We start from the raw sequence: 17,221 nt of genomic DNA, 5'->3' as shown, positions 1-17,221 counted from the left end.
TTTCACAAAAATGTATAGGTACAATACAAATCATTACACAAAATTATATTTAATGAGTGACAGGTGGCCTGCAATGCAGGCCACGGGAGCGCAAGGACATGAGCCACGAACTAAAAATCGGACCTATAGGGAAAATGGCGCTGGCCTGCATTGCAGGCCATAGGAGTGTAAGGACAAACACCGCAAATTCCAGAGGAGCGCTAAGGGTTAATAAATCCATGCTGCATGTCTGTAGGAAGCTTGTTTTCTCTGGAGTGTTTTTGTTTTTTTGAGGACAATTTGTATAAACAATTACAATTATCGAGAAATCACTTGATAGTTGTTGGATATGGCTGTGCATCTTTTTTAGTTGGGATGGGAAACATCCTAGATCAAATGATTTACTAAATATTATTACTGTGGTTTGCAGAGTTTGTTTGTAGTCTTATGAAAGTTTATGTGATATTTAATCGCTGCCAGAGGACTTTTTAAATTTCATATATTTGCTTTATTTTTAACTTGAATCTCAAGTGAAAACTTTAAAAAACCTTTATATTATAACAATACAGTATTTTTATTCTAAAACTAAATTTTAATGTCAAACTTTTTGAAGGCTATACAGATTTTTTAAAGGAACGTAAAAATAATCTTTTTCCCAATAGTTAAAGTTTATTATTTAGACAAAATGTATTTATTACTTATTAACAAAAGTTAAATATTCTTTCTTCTACAGAAATTATGGCCATTCTGCACAATTTTTAAATAAAAACTTACCATCTCTAGAGACGGACTTAAGTTACAAACCTAGTGTGCAACTTCACAAAATTTTATTAATGTTATAAAATCATTTTTTTTTTAAGTATATTACTACATATTGTGAGCCTATTTTAAATATCCTGAAAAAACTATGTATACTACTATATCATTTGGACATGATGCATATATATTTTGTGACTTAAATAAAATATATGACTTGTAAAGTGTTGTAAACAGGATGTCTGATTTGAATGTTCAATATATTACAATGCCTAGGTTTAAATGAAAACAGGTTTGTTTCAACCAATTTTATTCTAGACAGGTATGAAATGAAAACATATACCTTTGTTCAAAGACTTTAATAAAATATCCTATATTTTTACAACAGCGTATTTTTCTGCAATCTTATTTGTCACAATATTTGTAAATAATGTACAACATTAAAAAGCAGTCGTATCCATGTCACCTAAACACACACACACTAGAAAGAGAAAGAAACAAAATTAATTATAAACGATTTAAAATAGTTAAAAATTATAATACTTTCGGTAAAATTGCTAAAAACCATAACAGGCTGAATCTGTTATCGAACCGTACAAACTAGTAGTATATAGGATTATCAGTTTTAAACCCACTAAGCTTTGAGAAGCCTAGTCATTCATTGAGTCCTATCTGCTAGGCTGGGTCTTGGGCTTGGGCATTTTGGCCAATAGAGCTTGAATGTCCTTCTTCTCATCATAGGTTTTCCACAGCTCAAACAAGTTAATGACGTACTTAGCTATCTCTTGGATCTTTTCAATGTCTACATTGAGCTCGGCGAACCAACTCTTCAGATCTTTTTGTAATATAACACACGCTATCTGAAGACAACCTGAAAATAAAAACCAGAGTTATTTGAGACATCCCCAGTTTTGAAATATTACTTGAAAAATAGAAATGACATCATAAACAAATTTCTTTGGAACCAGCACTTTTGTATGATAAAGGAACAACTAAAGAAAAACAGTGTTTTAGATACAGTTTAAATATTAGTATTTTTTATATTTATTTACATAATAGTCAAAAAGAAAGTTAACTCCATTTAGCTAATTTTTAAACTCATTGTTAGCCTGATAAATTGAATCAAAAGATTCCAGGTTGAAAGTTCCAAACAAAATTTGAAAGGTTAGATCACAAACAAAGGAAATAAACAAATAACACAGGCAAGTGAAGCCATGTCAGAGAAATGTCACCAATGAGGCGTCAGGAGGAAATGCATGTCATTCAGTAGCGAATGTCACCCGCCACTAATTCACTACTGTTAATTATTACAGTGTACTAATATTATATACACTTCAACAAAGGTAGTTCATTTTAAAAATGAACAAATTTGCTGTATATTGAACATTTTATGAAAATAACAAAAAATTGGTTAATTTTTAATGTAGTTTCATGTATTATAAATTTGTACTGTATCAAAAACTTTGTAAAGTATACAAATTTGAAAGGAAATTAGAATTTGACATTTTCCATAGTTAACCCTTTGAGTGCCACAGCATATTTTCCAAGTCATGCGCTTAAATTGCCGGAGCATTTCCTTCTGTTTTGCAAGCGTGTGGGGAAAAAACTATATTAAAAAAACTATTCAACCGATTTGAATAATGTTTTTTTTTAGTTTGTGTGTCATAAAACGACGTATTTTTGCCATATAATATTATAATTTTATTTTTATTTACACAAAAAGAATATAGGTTATAACAAAAAACTAAAAAATGAAAAAAAATAAATTTTAAGTTTGAACTAAAATTTTATATATACAATATTTTTTTATTTTTTTTTAGCTATACCATTAGAAAGAACATTAAAAACTGAACAAAAATCATGCATAATATAGTTTTTTACAGTAATATTTAACCAGATACTGCAATATATACAAAATACAACAAAAAGCAATTTTTGTTCAAGTTTGTCAAAAGTTTAGAAACAATATTATAACTATCCTATTTCACTCAATGAAGTAAGACGACTGTAAAATACTAATTATATAAAAAGTATATAAAAATATACACAGGCCTACAATATAACCTTACTTCACCTAAAATCAATAGTTTGATTGGAACTTGCGTTCTACTTCATCACCAATCCAACAATAAAATACACATCACTAAACAAATAAACACGAAAAAAGAAGTTTATAAATGCATTGTAAGTTTTACTGAACACAATTGCAGAATAGTAATAACAACAGTTTTCAGCATAAACACACGAAACTAGCACAATGTAAACACCCAACGAACCAAACTGTGTAGTTAATGGCAACAAGTAACAGCTGACCAACTATTGCGTCATCTCTTTTTTTTATGGCAAATAACTACAAGGAGGCGGTAAACAATAAAAATCAATCACAATTGATTGTTCAAAACTTGTAGATTGCAACGAAATAAGTTATTTGTCAAAACAAAAATGAATTATATGTGATATTAATTAAATACAAATCGTCTACTGGGTAGATGCCGGCAATTTATGCACATTTCACAGCATCTACTACGTAGACGCTGCGGCACTCAAAGGGTTAAGTTAAAAAAAAAATAGAACACATTTGTTTTTAGTAAATACCCATAGGAATTATGAAAAAAAAAATTTAATTTTTAATAGGTTTATTATGGTGCCGATATCTCATTTAAATAGTAAATTACAACTATAGTTACAAAATTAGCATTTACATATTTTATCTTCAAATTAATTGAACAATTAAGAAAAACCACTGTTAGATTGATAACAATTCAATAGAAGTACAATACTAAGCAAGTCCCCACAGCATATTAAGGAAACTTACTCACTTCCTATCTCATTTGTAGCCAAACTCCACAATTAATTTATAAAAAATATACGGAGAATAAAATATTTGTATTAATCTCTTTTCCAACAATTTTCCCACTAACAGAAAAGTCACCCAACCAAATAAACAAAATTTGTTTCATATAAGAACTTTTTGATGAAGTTTTGTAGTTAAGAAAAGGTTTGTTACTAATAAAAAAAATTATTCTGATAAAAATTAAATAGAAACTAGAATTTCTAAAATGTTTACAGAATTTCCATACCAATATATATATCTATATACGAGGAGATTACCAGATGATTTTGATCGAATATTAGTCATCATGTGCCACACAAAATCAACCTAGCAATAGCCTATAGAGATTGCCCAAATTGCACCTTCATCACTTCTCGCCGTAGTGAAGTGACCTGTTTCTAAAGTTTTCTCGTGTTTTTAATTCCGATGATTAGCTTGGTTAACCGGGACTCGGATAATCACGAGCCTGCAAGTATATCAATGAACTACAAATAATAAAAATATTTTAAAAATTTGCTTAATAACTTTAAAAATAGCCAACTTATAATTATTTTTTACAAAACTCTTCAAAATTGGCTCGATATTTTTTGACATCCCTTGATAAAATAGTCAGGATTAAAAGCGGTAACTATCGTTTTAAAACTCATTTTAGGAAGTTCTAGCCTGTAGACCTCATGACGATTTCATGTTTATAAAACTGAATGAGTAGAACAATTGTCAAATTTCACTAATTCCAACATTGTAATTTGATCAACAATTAATTCGTTCTCGGTCTTACCGATAGCAATTTGGTAGGGTGGGTAGAGCAGACAAACATCGGTGCGTAGCGAGTCATTGATGACCCGCCACGCCAGTGCAAGCAGCTGCTCCTCATGTCCAATATCTTGTATCAGCTGCAGCAGCGGCCGGTATGGCTGGTAAACTATCAGACAACAGTCCAGGTTCTCCAACAGGTAAAACTCGCACTCCAGGATGTGGTTGGTGCGGTAGGGGAATTCCTGTGAATAGGCATAGTTGAACTTGTTCTTCACTGGAAACAGAAAGAGGTGATCACAAAGGTCACCAAGAAATGCTGACATTTTCATATCAAAATTATTAATTATTTTGACAAAATTTATAAGTTTGACAAATAAAATTAGAAACAAAAATTTACTATTGATTATTATGACACAAAAAATTAAATTTACCAATAATAGAGTGAACACACAATAAAATTTTAAAAAATTATAATCTGGAGTGTTGATTTTCTTCAGAGTTATTTAACTTTTATTTATCTGTAGTCAAAACATCAGGAACATTTCACATTTAAGATCAGCTCACGACATAAGCTTGTAAGAAATAAAATAATTAATGCTGATTAAAGAGAGAACATTTTTAGAAAAATGACATTAAAGCAGATATATATTACATATTGTGTCTTGATCATGGTGCAAAAGGTATTATTCCATCTCTTACGACTTTCCAGAGGACTAGAAATCGGTTTCACATGTGATGACCATATTGCTACTAATAATATACAAAGCATATATGTAAAATAAGGGCTATTAGCTTATATTTAAATGATGACAGGCGTAAGTCAATCAAGATTACTATTTATAGGGTTTGAGTCAATTTGTTTTAATGCAACGACAATTTTTACCTAATCAAAAGAGAGTAGATTTTTACTGATTGCAAAAGATACCCTACCTGTTACACTTTCCATGTGACTTTCATCAAATAATTCATAAAAACACATATTTTGTATAGTTGAGTGAAGGGAATTTTTATTCTACAATTCAGATAATTCAGTTGGTTTACCTGACTGATATTTCACTGCACACAGTGTTGGAATTATCTTTTAAGTGAAATATAGAAAATATCTAACAAGGTCAGCATAAAAATAAATGTTACTGATATTTTTGTGACTGACTAACACAATAACTTGTTAGTTTCAAGTTGTATCATTTTACATAATTTTTTAAAAACAAAATATCATCATATAAAAATAATGATAACAAAATAACAAAGAAAGAATATAAAAAACAACTCAATTGTTGTATGTAATAGGAATGTCAACGTAAAGAACTCAGTTTTTACATAGCTTTTAATTTGCAAAATGTGTTAAATAACGCATTTGTATCATGCACATCCTATAATAATTTCAACACTGTGTTTTACTCTGCGCGTATAAACTTTGTTGGTGATTTATTCCCAAATATAAATATCCAGTGGTGCCAAGTTTTGTGAACGTGCGAGCCAGCGGACTTATAGTAGAGTTATAGTAAAATAAACTGTGTTCAAAGTTAATTAGGTTGTTAAATTATTTTTATATGATGACTTTAATTTTTATATTTTATAAAATTATAAATTATGATGCAATTTGAAACTATGCATGCTATTAAACACGTTCGCTACCACTATGTGAAGAAAAGTCGTATACCCATAGACCAGCCGGCTCAAATATGAGCCGCACGGTTTCTACCCGTGCACCGGCGTCCCAAATATGCGCCGCTCGGGGCACCTCAAATAGACTGACGTCCCATATTTGCGCCGCTGTTTGAATGCCACTATTATTGCCTTGAAAATTCACTGGTCTATTTTAGAGGCTTGATACTTTTGTATTGGTCTATGGGGATGTCTGGCTCACATGTGGGACGCTTGGTCTCTGAATATCTTAAAAATTACGTCCCGCACAGTTGATAAACTTGTTCATTGCAGCCTACACTGTTCTTGTTGTAAACCTCACACCACGGGCTTCTTTCTTCTGAACTAGGGTTGAGGTTAAGTTTTGTTAAATTTGTTTCCACCTGCTAGACGTCTCCCTGTCGAACGGTGTCTACATTTTCTCAAGGCTTGCCACCAAAACAACCTACCTGAAGTTCAGGGACATCGTAATAAAAAATTACATTCAGATAGAGCCCATGCCAAGGAATTCTCGCTCCAGCCACTCTTCACAGTTTGCCCATACTCCCGTGAAGCTGTAAAAGCGTCTGAGATGCCATGTTTGCAGAGAGAGAAACCAGAAGAGGAAGCAAACATTTTATACCTGCTCCGTCTGCAGAGACTAAAATAACAAACCGTTTGGCCTATGCATGCCAACTTGTTATAACCAGTGGCACAATAATTAGAATATGAATGTGTGAGCACTTAAATATAATGTAACGTGGTACATTCTGAATATTTGTGTAAATTTAATAACTTATATAAATGTTCACTTATTTTGTAAGATAGTTATAAGATATGGGTTAACAGTCGTGTATTGTGTCTTCTAGAGTAAAAAGAATCCCATTTGTGTTTTGGTACCATGAAATAAAATAAACTTTATTTTATTATATTCTACTTTTTTTAATTTCTAAAATTAAAATTCTTGTAGGCCTATAGCCGAATAAGATATGTATAATACATTAAACAAACCTATATTTATATGACTCTGTTGTTTGAGCTTTTGTACTATGAAATAAAATACTCTCATAATAAGATATGCATGTTTGATTGAAACTTACCCTAAAACCTACAGTAACTGAGCAAATAAATAGTGGCTCATATATGAGACGCTTGGTCTATGTTAAGATTTTGATGCTATAGACCGAGCGTCCCACATATGCGCCGCCGTAAAAATTACGCAAATCAGCAATATATCAAATAAGAACAGCACAGACGTACATTTTAGGTTATTTTGTTGAATTATAGCTCAATTCAACAATATTTTATCCTTGGTCTGTGGTTAGTCTCACACCAATTATTCTCGGTCTGTGTAGAACAACCATATTTTGTAACGTTGGTCTGTTACGGTGACCCGGGCGGCGCAAATATGCGCCGCCTGGTAGCGAACGTGTTAAGCTAATCTATTACAAACATGTCAGTAACAGTAAAAATTTCATAAACAAATAACATATCTTTGAAATAAATTGTTCTTTAAGAAGAAAAGTTTTTATTACAATATTAAATTTGTTATTTTCAATTGAAGTATAAAAATAATTTTGTGGTGAAAACCAAAATTCTTTTACTATAAAATTTAAAATCACCAGATTCAGATTTAGAAAATAAATTGTGTTAATTTAGTACTATTGATACAAATTTATATTTCCTTAATCTCCCTAATCACCCAGGATGAATAATATCTCCCTAAAATAAAACGAAGAATTCCTACAACGTTCTGATTTCACACTCATAACATTTCATATTTAACAAATAGTGAATATTTACTAAAGAAAATTTGTTGGGACAGAAAAATGAGCTTTGATCAATTCCAGAGCTAATTATTGAAAACTCATTGGGTTTATCATTTTTTCATTTAGTTTACCAACTTTTACATCCCCCAAACACTTACCCACAGTTTGACAAGTGGTAATCAGTCTGCTATTGGAGATCACTCCAAACTCTTCAACCTTAGACGCCAGGAAGACGCAAGTGGGGGCCAACAGCAATGGGTCGATGCACTTCAGGGAGTTCCGGGCATAGAACCTCTTGAAGTACACCGTTGCCGTGGCAATCACCTGCTGGCGTAGCTTGAGCTGTTCTCCGAGTATCTGGATAACTAATTAGGGAAACCATTAATAAATAACTATGTTGTTAATTAAATCTTGATTGATTTGTTGATTGCACTCATAAAAATATTTTATTTTCCTTGAAAGAAACACAGCTAGCAATGAAACATGTAATTTATAGAAGAGTTTTGATACTTGAGGTAAAATATCAAGCTACCAGGACAAACTTTTAATCTTAAGCTCTTTTTAATGCCTAAATACGCTGCACAGCATATGACACTAAGTTATGCTAAGTGTGCCAACATTTGCCTTTTGTGCATGTCTCATTTTTCTTATAGTACGATTATAATTTTTGACCACAAGTAATCAAACCTTGTATATACAGTATCTATACAACACAAATGCTGATAAAACATTGTTACTATAGGTCACTGACATGATGTATTATTTGGCAGGTTTCTTATGTATTTTGAACTTTTACATGGGTTTTAGAGAAACATTATATTTACTATGTTTCAAGGTAGGAGCTTCAATTTTGGTGTATTTATTTATAATGATGTGTAGAATAGGTCTAGGATACTTGTTTTGTCTAAGTCTCATAGGAAACTGATTGGTATGTTCAAACTAAAAAATATTTCTATACAGGCCTATACATATAATACATATTTCAAAAGTTAATAATGCCAAATTTATTTTTTATCAAAACAAGCTCATTGTTAAAAAATAAAGAAAACCTTATTTGTGAAATTCAAACAATGAATAAATGTTATAATTTTTTTAATCTGTGTACAACTGCCTAATTGGCCGGTATTTTTTGCAAGTACTTAGTAAAACTATCTAGCACTAAAAAGGAAATGTAATAACAAAAAAAGAGAAATCAATTTCATTTGTATACACCATAACTTAAATAAAACAAGATTAATGTCATAAACTTACAGTTTGAGAAAAATATAAAGATTTTCTGATATTCTTCTTCAGTTAGTATGTTAAGATCATGATGTCTTTCTCTGATAAGATCTTGCTTATCCAACACCCACTGCTGACTGAAAATATGAGAATAATTAGTATTATTATTAGAAATTCCAGACTACCACAATTAAAAAAGAACAAAGTTGTAAAGAATATGGAATTTTACATTTTTAATTCTTATTTTCCAATCTTTTATACATAGATTTTATACTGTCTTCTATAAGTTTAACTGGAGAATGTTTTATACATTTAGTTGATTACTAGTACAAAACACAATATAATGTTTTTCACATTTTAGTGCACGTATTTTATCTATAAAGTATATTATTCACAATAGGACCAAACACCTCTTTTTAGGATTACCTGAAGACTGAAACTAATACATTTCATTATTATTTATTTCGTTATTATTTCCTTTTTACAACACTTTTTAACAAAAATTGTATTAATGTAATTTGTAATTTAATAAAGATGTCATTTTTATGAACATAAGATTCCTAATTAAAGCTAATCCATATTTTTATTATATTAGTTTTGACTTTTGAATGTTAGAGCTTAAAATTTATTTTTTTTACTTCCCCTTGCAGTTTTTACATAAACAGAAAGCACCCATACAATCATTTCAGGTGAATGTTACAGTTATTTGTATTAATGAATTAGTGAACACTTGAAGATTATCAATGATTCCAATTAAAAAGTATTGTATATCAACATTAAACTGTCCATAGATTTACAATCCCAAAGAACAAGAACTTCTAGTACTAATAAGAACTACATTAAAATAAACATCACTGTACACATTACATCGAGTTCGTATCTACATAACTTATGCATCTTGCATGTTGAATTTTTTTAAATACTACTTTCATGTATTACACATATATAATTTTATAGATATTTATTCCTGTTTTTGCTCGATTTTATATATATATATATATACTTATCCTTAAACTTTGATATATATGTTCTTAAGTAGCATTCTACTTAAAAATAAACAAATTAAGCATTTTAAATAAATGCAATTAGTAATGAAAGAACATATTAGAATACTGGAGAAAGTTCTATACTCATAAGTTACATGTAAATATACAGTTTACTTTAGGGTCATTCCGTGCTGTTTCATATTTTGATGATTTGCATGTAGATGTTACACTAGTCTACCAAGAATAGGTAAAAATTCAAAATTTTACATTTTTCTGCCTTTTGGTTTTTGAGTGATAAGTTTTTTAAAATCCACAAAAATGCAGTTTTTGGTCATGTCTAAGTATATTATAAACAACGTATCAAACAAAAACTATGAAGAGCTATAATTTGAGGCATTATTTTCCGTTTCAAATGCTTTTTTTAATTTACCACATGATACCCGTTTTGTATATTTTTAATCCGTAAAAATACTGTTCATAAAAACCCAAAATATGCCCACTTCAATTTTATTTACACGTACAAGGTATGTTTAAAAAGTAACGAGAATTTTAATTTTGTGAAAAAAATATTTATTTATTCGTCTGCATTAATGATGTCACCTTCAAAATAGTACCCATTAGTTGTTATGCACTTGTGCCTAAGCTTCTTCTAATCCTCAAAACACTTCTAAATCTTTAGGATAGCCAAGCCTTTAGTTCTTTCAATGATGCACTTTTAATATAATCTATGCTTGTAAAACAACTGTATAAAAAATAAAAAGTTACATGAAGCCATATCTGGAGAATACAAAAGCTGGGGCACATTTTTTGTCCAAAAATTCACAGACAAGCAATAAAGTGTGAGCAGATGCATTATCATAGTGCAAAGGCCATTAATTGTTTAGCCACAAATCCAGGTTTTTTTTTAGGATTGTTTCAAGCAAACGGCATTGAACTTGTAGATAATACCCTTAATTGACCATTTGACCTTCGTCAAGAATTTATGATGCACTATGCCAAAAAATCGAAGAACACAGTGATTGTAACTGTCATGTTCAACTCCATTTGTTGATTTTTCGGTCATCCCACTGGGATGATTGAGCCTTAGTTTCAATGTCATATCCGTAAACCCTAGTTTCGTCACCTGTTATGACACGTTTCAATACTGAATAAGAAAGAATTACAAAAATTAAGTAGTCCTAAAAATGCTTGCATTTGTTCCTTGTTAGATGGTTTGGGGGCTTCTTAAATAGACTTTACCACCTTATCAGGATTAGAGAAAATCTGTTACAGGTAACCCTACTAACGAGTGAGTACTTGCCTTGTAGAAATCAATGCCTGAGTAATCCCAGCCTTAAGCACGATATCATTGAAGTAGGGAATTACATTGTCCCAACCCCGAAAGAAAATCCTTAATGAAACAGAATATAGCCGGAGTTGAACTGATACCAAAATGTAGTCTTTTACCTTTAAAGTCACCCTTACGAGATACAAGTGTCTGAGCAAGCACAGATTTTTTTCTAGATGTATAACTGTTGCTAAGCTTGAGGTAGGTGTAACTTAGCTAAGTATTTCCCTTGATTCAACTTTGTCAAATACCGTTCCCTATCTAAATACGTGCTTCCAAATTTAAGTAGGCTACGGCCTAACAATGAGGATTATTACATAAAAAAGTAGACTATTTCATAAATGTGTAGGCTATGGAAAGTGTTATCAAAGTCGGCTATAATTAAACCATCCATAAATTTGTTTTCAGTGCTTGGTTTGTAAAAAAAGATATGTTTCCGGAGCTAGGTGCAGCCTAATTATATAATATAATGCCTCGAATGTGTAAGCAGAGTTTTATCACAATCAACTAGTACGTTTATAAGATATGGGATGAACAATAAATTAAGATTTTAGTATTTGGCCTGTCAAATTAATAAATATACTTCCAAAAATAGGAACAGCACAAGAATAAGGTTATTATATAATAAAGTTGACTAAGTCTATGTGTGAATAGTAAGTTTTATCAAAATCGGCTCATATGTTTTTGAGGTATCACAGCACCACCAATCTTGTTTTTAGTACTTTGCCTATAATATTGATACAGTTCCGAAAGTAGGCATACCCTAAGAATGAGTGGTATCAATTTACATTACGTGACCATGGAAAGGTATGTTCATTTTTTTTTTCCTGAAAATTACAATTTTTCCTGAAAACAATAGTGAAGAAAAAATTCATCGGCAACAAAAATCAAAGGAGTTACGATTTTTTTAAATCCTCTAAAAACTCCGTTTTTTACAATACCTCTGGCAACACTATCCATATTTGACAGTTTGGTATTACTCCGCGCTCTCTCAAATAAAGAAGGGACGCCATTTTGAAATACTTTTGTTCCTCCGTGTCTATTCTTAACCTCCTAGTTCAGTAGTGGTAATGGCACACCTTTGTGTTGGATGTTCGTTATCTTACGTAGAAGCAATTCGTAAAAACGAGTATGGAGTTTTACAATTTTATGTAAACCACGGGGCTTATAACTGGACTAAGCGTTGTGGTAATAGAAAGTGTGGCAACGAACTTGTTGTAAACGAATTTGGGGACTTCCATTTTCGGTGTGGAAAGTACTATACGCCTGCACCGAAACGAAAGAAAATCAAGTGTCGGTTTAGTGCCAGTGCGAAAAAGGGCACTTTCTTTGAAAACGCCCGGTTACCATTGACGGACATTTTTAATGTTGTTGCGTCAATATTGTGTTTAGTGCCGCCACGACAGGATTACCTGGAAAAAAACTTTAATATTAGTTCTAAAACAGCTGTTTGACTGGTCAGCCATTCTTTTGTAACGGACGGGACAGTTTTACTGCGTTTTTTACCCTAAAGAAAGCTGTATAAGTTAAATAATGGGTATTAAAGTAAAAACTTACAACATAATTGGTTGCTTAAAGAGTTGATGTAAATTAATATGCCAGTGGTTAAAAATACAATTATTATTTTAAGAGTTAAAAGAGTTCAAAAACGTGTAACGGATGGGACACAATTAGGAAGTGTAGCAAGTGATGATTCCCTTTATGGAAGTAATTTCAGTTCTGTCCATATCTTTAACACAACAGGAAAAATACTACCTATTAATTAGATTGCATAGTTTTCAGTTTTATACTTATCTTTATCATTATAATAAACGTTATCTAGTAATAAATCATGTTCCAATGTAACGGATGGGGACACTGATTTGTAACGGATGGGACGAGTAACCAAACGTTGGTGATTTAGATCATTAACAATGAAATTTTCAATACCATAATGTGTTTTTAATGGTTAAAAAACTATTTATTAAGTTAATGGAGATTAAAAAAACAAGATGTTTTTTATAAAAAGCAATTTTTTAATTAAACGCTTTTTTTACAACTAAGCTTTTGTTTTATCTACTGCTTAAACTATTTAAATTCTTGGAGTTCTTGGATCTGATTGACAGTATTTTCAAACATTCCAAAATGTCTATTGGAGACAGTGTGTGGAGGCACATCAATTTTGCATAAAATGTCATTTGGTTGTAGAGTCTGAATGTCAGCTTCTGTTGGCCAAAAGAACTTGGAGTACCAGTTTTATGCATAAAATTGACGGAGAGGAAGTTTCTCATCTCGTCTCTCGACAACACGAATTTTCAACAGTTGGTGTCCCCAGTTTAGACTGTTTTTTTCTCTCTCTTGCTGCTCTCTTTCAAAGTCGCTCCTTTTCTCTGTCTGCTTTCAATAAATTTGGAACAGAGAGTCTTTCTTCCTTCTTTACATTTCTTTCTGGCTTTGTTTCTTTCTCTGTCCTTTCGTAAATGTTCTTCCCAAGCTCCAGGGATCAGACTTTTTCTTCGCACGACATTTGGCCATCCGATTTTGGTTGATAGGCGCCATAATCTAAAAGCACACAATTTAATATCAGCTCAAGCTTGAATTGAAAAACATTCTTTATATGTGAGGAATATTTTGTCTTGTTAATGGCTACTCTGTATTAATATTTGTGTAGTCTACCTCAAATTTAGGCCTAAGAAGTGTAGTGTTTTTAAAATTTAAATTTACACATTCCATGTTTTGGCAGATTTAAAAAGTTTATAAAAACTGATAATATCTCTAATTGGTTTAATTTATTTGTTCATCTAGGCCACTCTTTGCATTCACAGTTATTTCATGATATGTACATAACTTCAAAACTATTTTGTTATTGATATTTGAGGACCTAGAACAACTAATTCCTTTATATTATCAGACATTGTCCCATCCGTTACATGTCCCATCCGTTACACCAAAAACTGCTAAAATGAATTCCTAAAACTGTAAAAATATATAAATTAAAGAAGGGTTTCACTTGACCTTACTTTCCCAAAGTAGGAATTTTGTGACATTACTGTTACTGCAATAAACTTAACTTTATTAACTTTTTTGTAACGGATGGGACAACTAGAATAGTAATTTTGTATTTTGAATTAGTATAATAATACAACTCACCTTCAAAAGTCAACTAGTCCAAGTAAATCTTCAAATGTCAAACTATAACATAGACCATAAAACTCCTGGTGTTAACTTGAACCATCTGCAATAACAAACCAACAAAAAAAACCACAACCGTCAGCTGTTCTGGCCAACAATCAGCCAGCTGTTTACAAATCAATAAAAAACATAAAATACCAATTTTTGGGCAATAATTTTAAATGGTTCCTTATGATTTGACTCTTTATGCACTGAATATATAATGAATATTTCAAATTCTTTGTTTATATTTTTTATCCTTTTTCCCCTTTAAAAAAGAATGGCTGTGGTATTCGTTTTGTCGGGAAGTATTTGTTGACCATGTGGCCAATGATGATGTAACTTTAGGTGGAGTTGGCCACATTGTGGAAATTGACGAGGCCAAATTTGGTAAACGTAAATATAATAGAGAACAACTTATTGAAGGGCAGTGGGTGTTTGGTGGTATAGACCGCACCACACACGAAACATTTTTAGTGCCGGTAGATAAAAGGGACAAGGAAACTCTATTAAAGATCGTAAAAGAAAAAATTTTACCGGGAAGTAAAATTATTAGTGATTGTTGGCGTGCGTACGACTGCTTAGAGGACGAGGGGTTTGTGCATGAGACAGTGAATCACTTAAAGGAGTTTGTGGACCCACGCACTCACGCCCACACAAATACCATCGAGCGGACGTGGAGAAGCGTTAAAGATAAAATTCCGCGTTACGGCAGGATAAAAACTCATTTTGTGGGGTATTTGGGTGAATACCTTTTTAAGGCGAAATACCCAAACCTCAATGAGCAGATCCACCATTTCTGGGTTGCGGCTGCAAAATTGTACCCACCTGAACATTAAGGTAAGTGATAAGTTACTGAAATGATGCTGACTAGTACGTTAATCCTGTCAAAGATGCCTGCCCGCTGCGCACTGCTTGCTCTTTTAGAAAAAAAGTTAACTCGAGCTTGCAAAAGTCGAATCCCAGATCACGTGATGCCCCTGCTCCTTAACGCAATAATGCCCGTAAGGCATCAATACAATACAATAATATACTTTCCCCCCAGTTCATATGCACCTGTGATAATAATACTTGGCTATAAATGCCCAACCCATGAAAAAAAGTCCATTTTCCATGGTCACTCTAATGTAAATAAATACTGAATGAGTTATTATATAATCAAGTATAGATTATATATATAGTGTAGCCTATATTATGTAGTAAAATCTATATTGGAATTTCCGTTAAGTAGACTTTAGAGAATTTGGTTTTTATCTTCTAATTATAAAATTAATATTATAAGGGAACTGGATTAGAATTAGTTTATGTTTAATTCTATGAATGGAATCTATGTGGTTTCACTTAGCCTAGCAATAAATCATGAAGTCCATAACTAGGACTATTCTTTGAAGTTTTTTTAGAATTTCTTCACAAATTCACCATCACTCAGTAATTGTTTGTATCACTAAGCGATAGCAAACTAGGTCCTAAAAAATTCCCATCTAAAGCTTAGTATGTAGGCTATTAAAATGTAGTTTAGCCCAAAATACTATATTACAGTTTCCCAAGGATAATATGATAGATTAAAAAGTATACACACATTTATTACAGACATAAATCGTGTCTATTATGTCATGGCATAGTAAAGAAATCTCCAGTAATTACGGCTAGCAGTGACAATAAAGCACTTAATAAGCATTTCTAACAAGACAGTCTTAGTAAAGAATCACATAATACTAATTAAGTTACATATAAAATTATTAATTAATAAAGTAAAAATACTCACTAGTGGGAACTTTGCCAGAAATTGCCAGCCATACTTAAGATTTAATAAATAAACATTAGAAGCTAATTCTTTCCAATATATAAGGAAATTTTGCTCATTATTAATTTATGCTGATTTAGCGTAAGAAATATACAATGCTGATGTTTAAATATTAAACAATCTAATTACGATGATGAGGCAGATCTCATTTGAGGTTAGCCAACTAGGACATTCTTGTAACTTTCTAAGCCACCCGCCACCTCCACAATCCACATCCACCAGTAGTAGTAGTAGTAGTAGAAATAAAATGTACCAGACTACCAGAGATCAGTGTGTTAGCCAGCAGTGTACTGTACGCGACTACGCGTACGGTGTACCGCAACGTTCGTACCGTACAAATTTCGAACCAGAGCTTAATAAATGAAAAAAGAAAGCAGTGGATAATCAATGTTAAAGGTCGGTGACAACATATGTTTTCAGCGCACTTTTGAGCTGTAGTACCCTCCCTATCACACACGAGATTTCTTAGTTTCCTGCTCCTATCTATAGCGCCAATTTTAAATGTCTAATACGATTTAAACAACCCTACCAACAACTAATTACTCCATTGGCATTCATATGCAGGTGTTTTACACCAATATTATATATTATGATCGTGTTAAAAATATGAATGTTATGGTTTACAGCAAGTAAGTGAATTCCAAAATTTTATTTGTGACTTAAGCTGAAGAGATGCATTTCTTTAGCAGATATAATACCTAAATTGTTGATTTTCTTTATTAAATTATTAATTTACTTATAATTGCATAAATACATAGTGTTATGAGTTAATAAAAAGAAAAACTACTCAAACACAAAAATATTTGTGTTAACGTCATTAAAATTGAACTTATAATACATTGAAAATTGTATATATTGATATTTATTAAAAACAAATATTTCAGTAATATTATACTCATTGAAAAATCATTTAGCTATACAAAATTTGTGCATTATTTCGATCATGTTAATATGTTAATTTTTGAATTAATCAACAATATATACATTGTTTATTCTTCAGAACTATGCACACAG

The 17,221-nt window shown here is 31.5% G+C and overlaps 1 protein-coding gene across 1 annotated transcript; it reads right to left on the bottom strand.

Annotated features, from left to right (window-relative positions):
* Positions 1-1,079: 1,079 nt before the first annotated feature.
* On the bottom strand, positions 1,080-16,472 carry LOC124364494 (cyclin-C). The gene is made up of 5 exons (XM_046820027.1): positions 16,169-16,472; positions 8,971-9,077; positions 7,878-8,084; positions 4,347-4,598; positions 1,080-1,606 (listed from the first exon to the last, which is right to left on the bottom strand). The coding sequence occupies exons 1-5, from the start codon at positions 16,198-16,200 to the stop codon at positions 1,404-1,406; spliced, it is 801 nt and encodes a 266-aa protein (XP_046675983.1). The 5' UTR covers positions 16,201-16,472; the 3' UTR covers positions 1,080-1,403.
* Between the last annotated feature and the right edge of the window lie 749 nt (positions 16,473-17,221).

The sequence above is a fragment of the Homalodisca vitripennis genome, chromosome 6 (assembly GCF_021130785.1).
Source record: "Homalodisca vitripennis isolate AUS2020 chromosome 6, UT_GWSS_2.1, whole genome shotgun sequence".
In the NCBI taxonomy this organism is placed as follows: Eukaryota; Metazoa; Arthropoda; class Insecta; order Hemiptera; family Cicadellidae; genus Homalodisca; species Homalodisca vitripennis.
The sequence above is the reverse complement of the archived record's forward strand: the minus strand, read 5'-3'. Positions and strand labels throughout refer to the sequence as shown.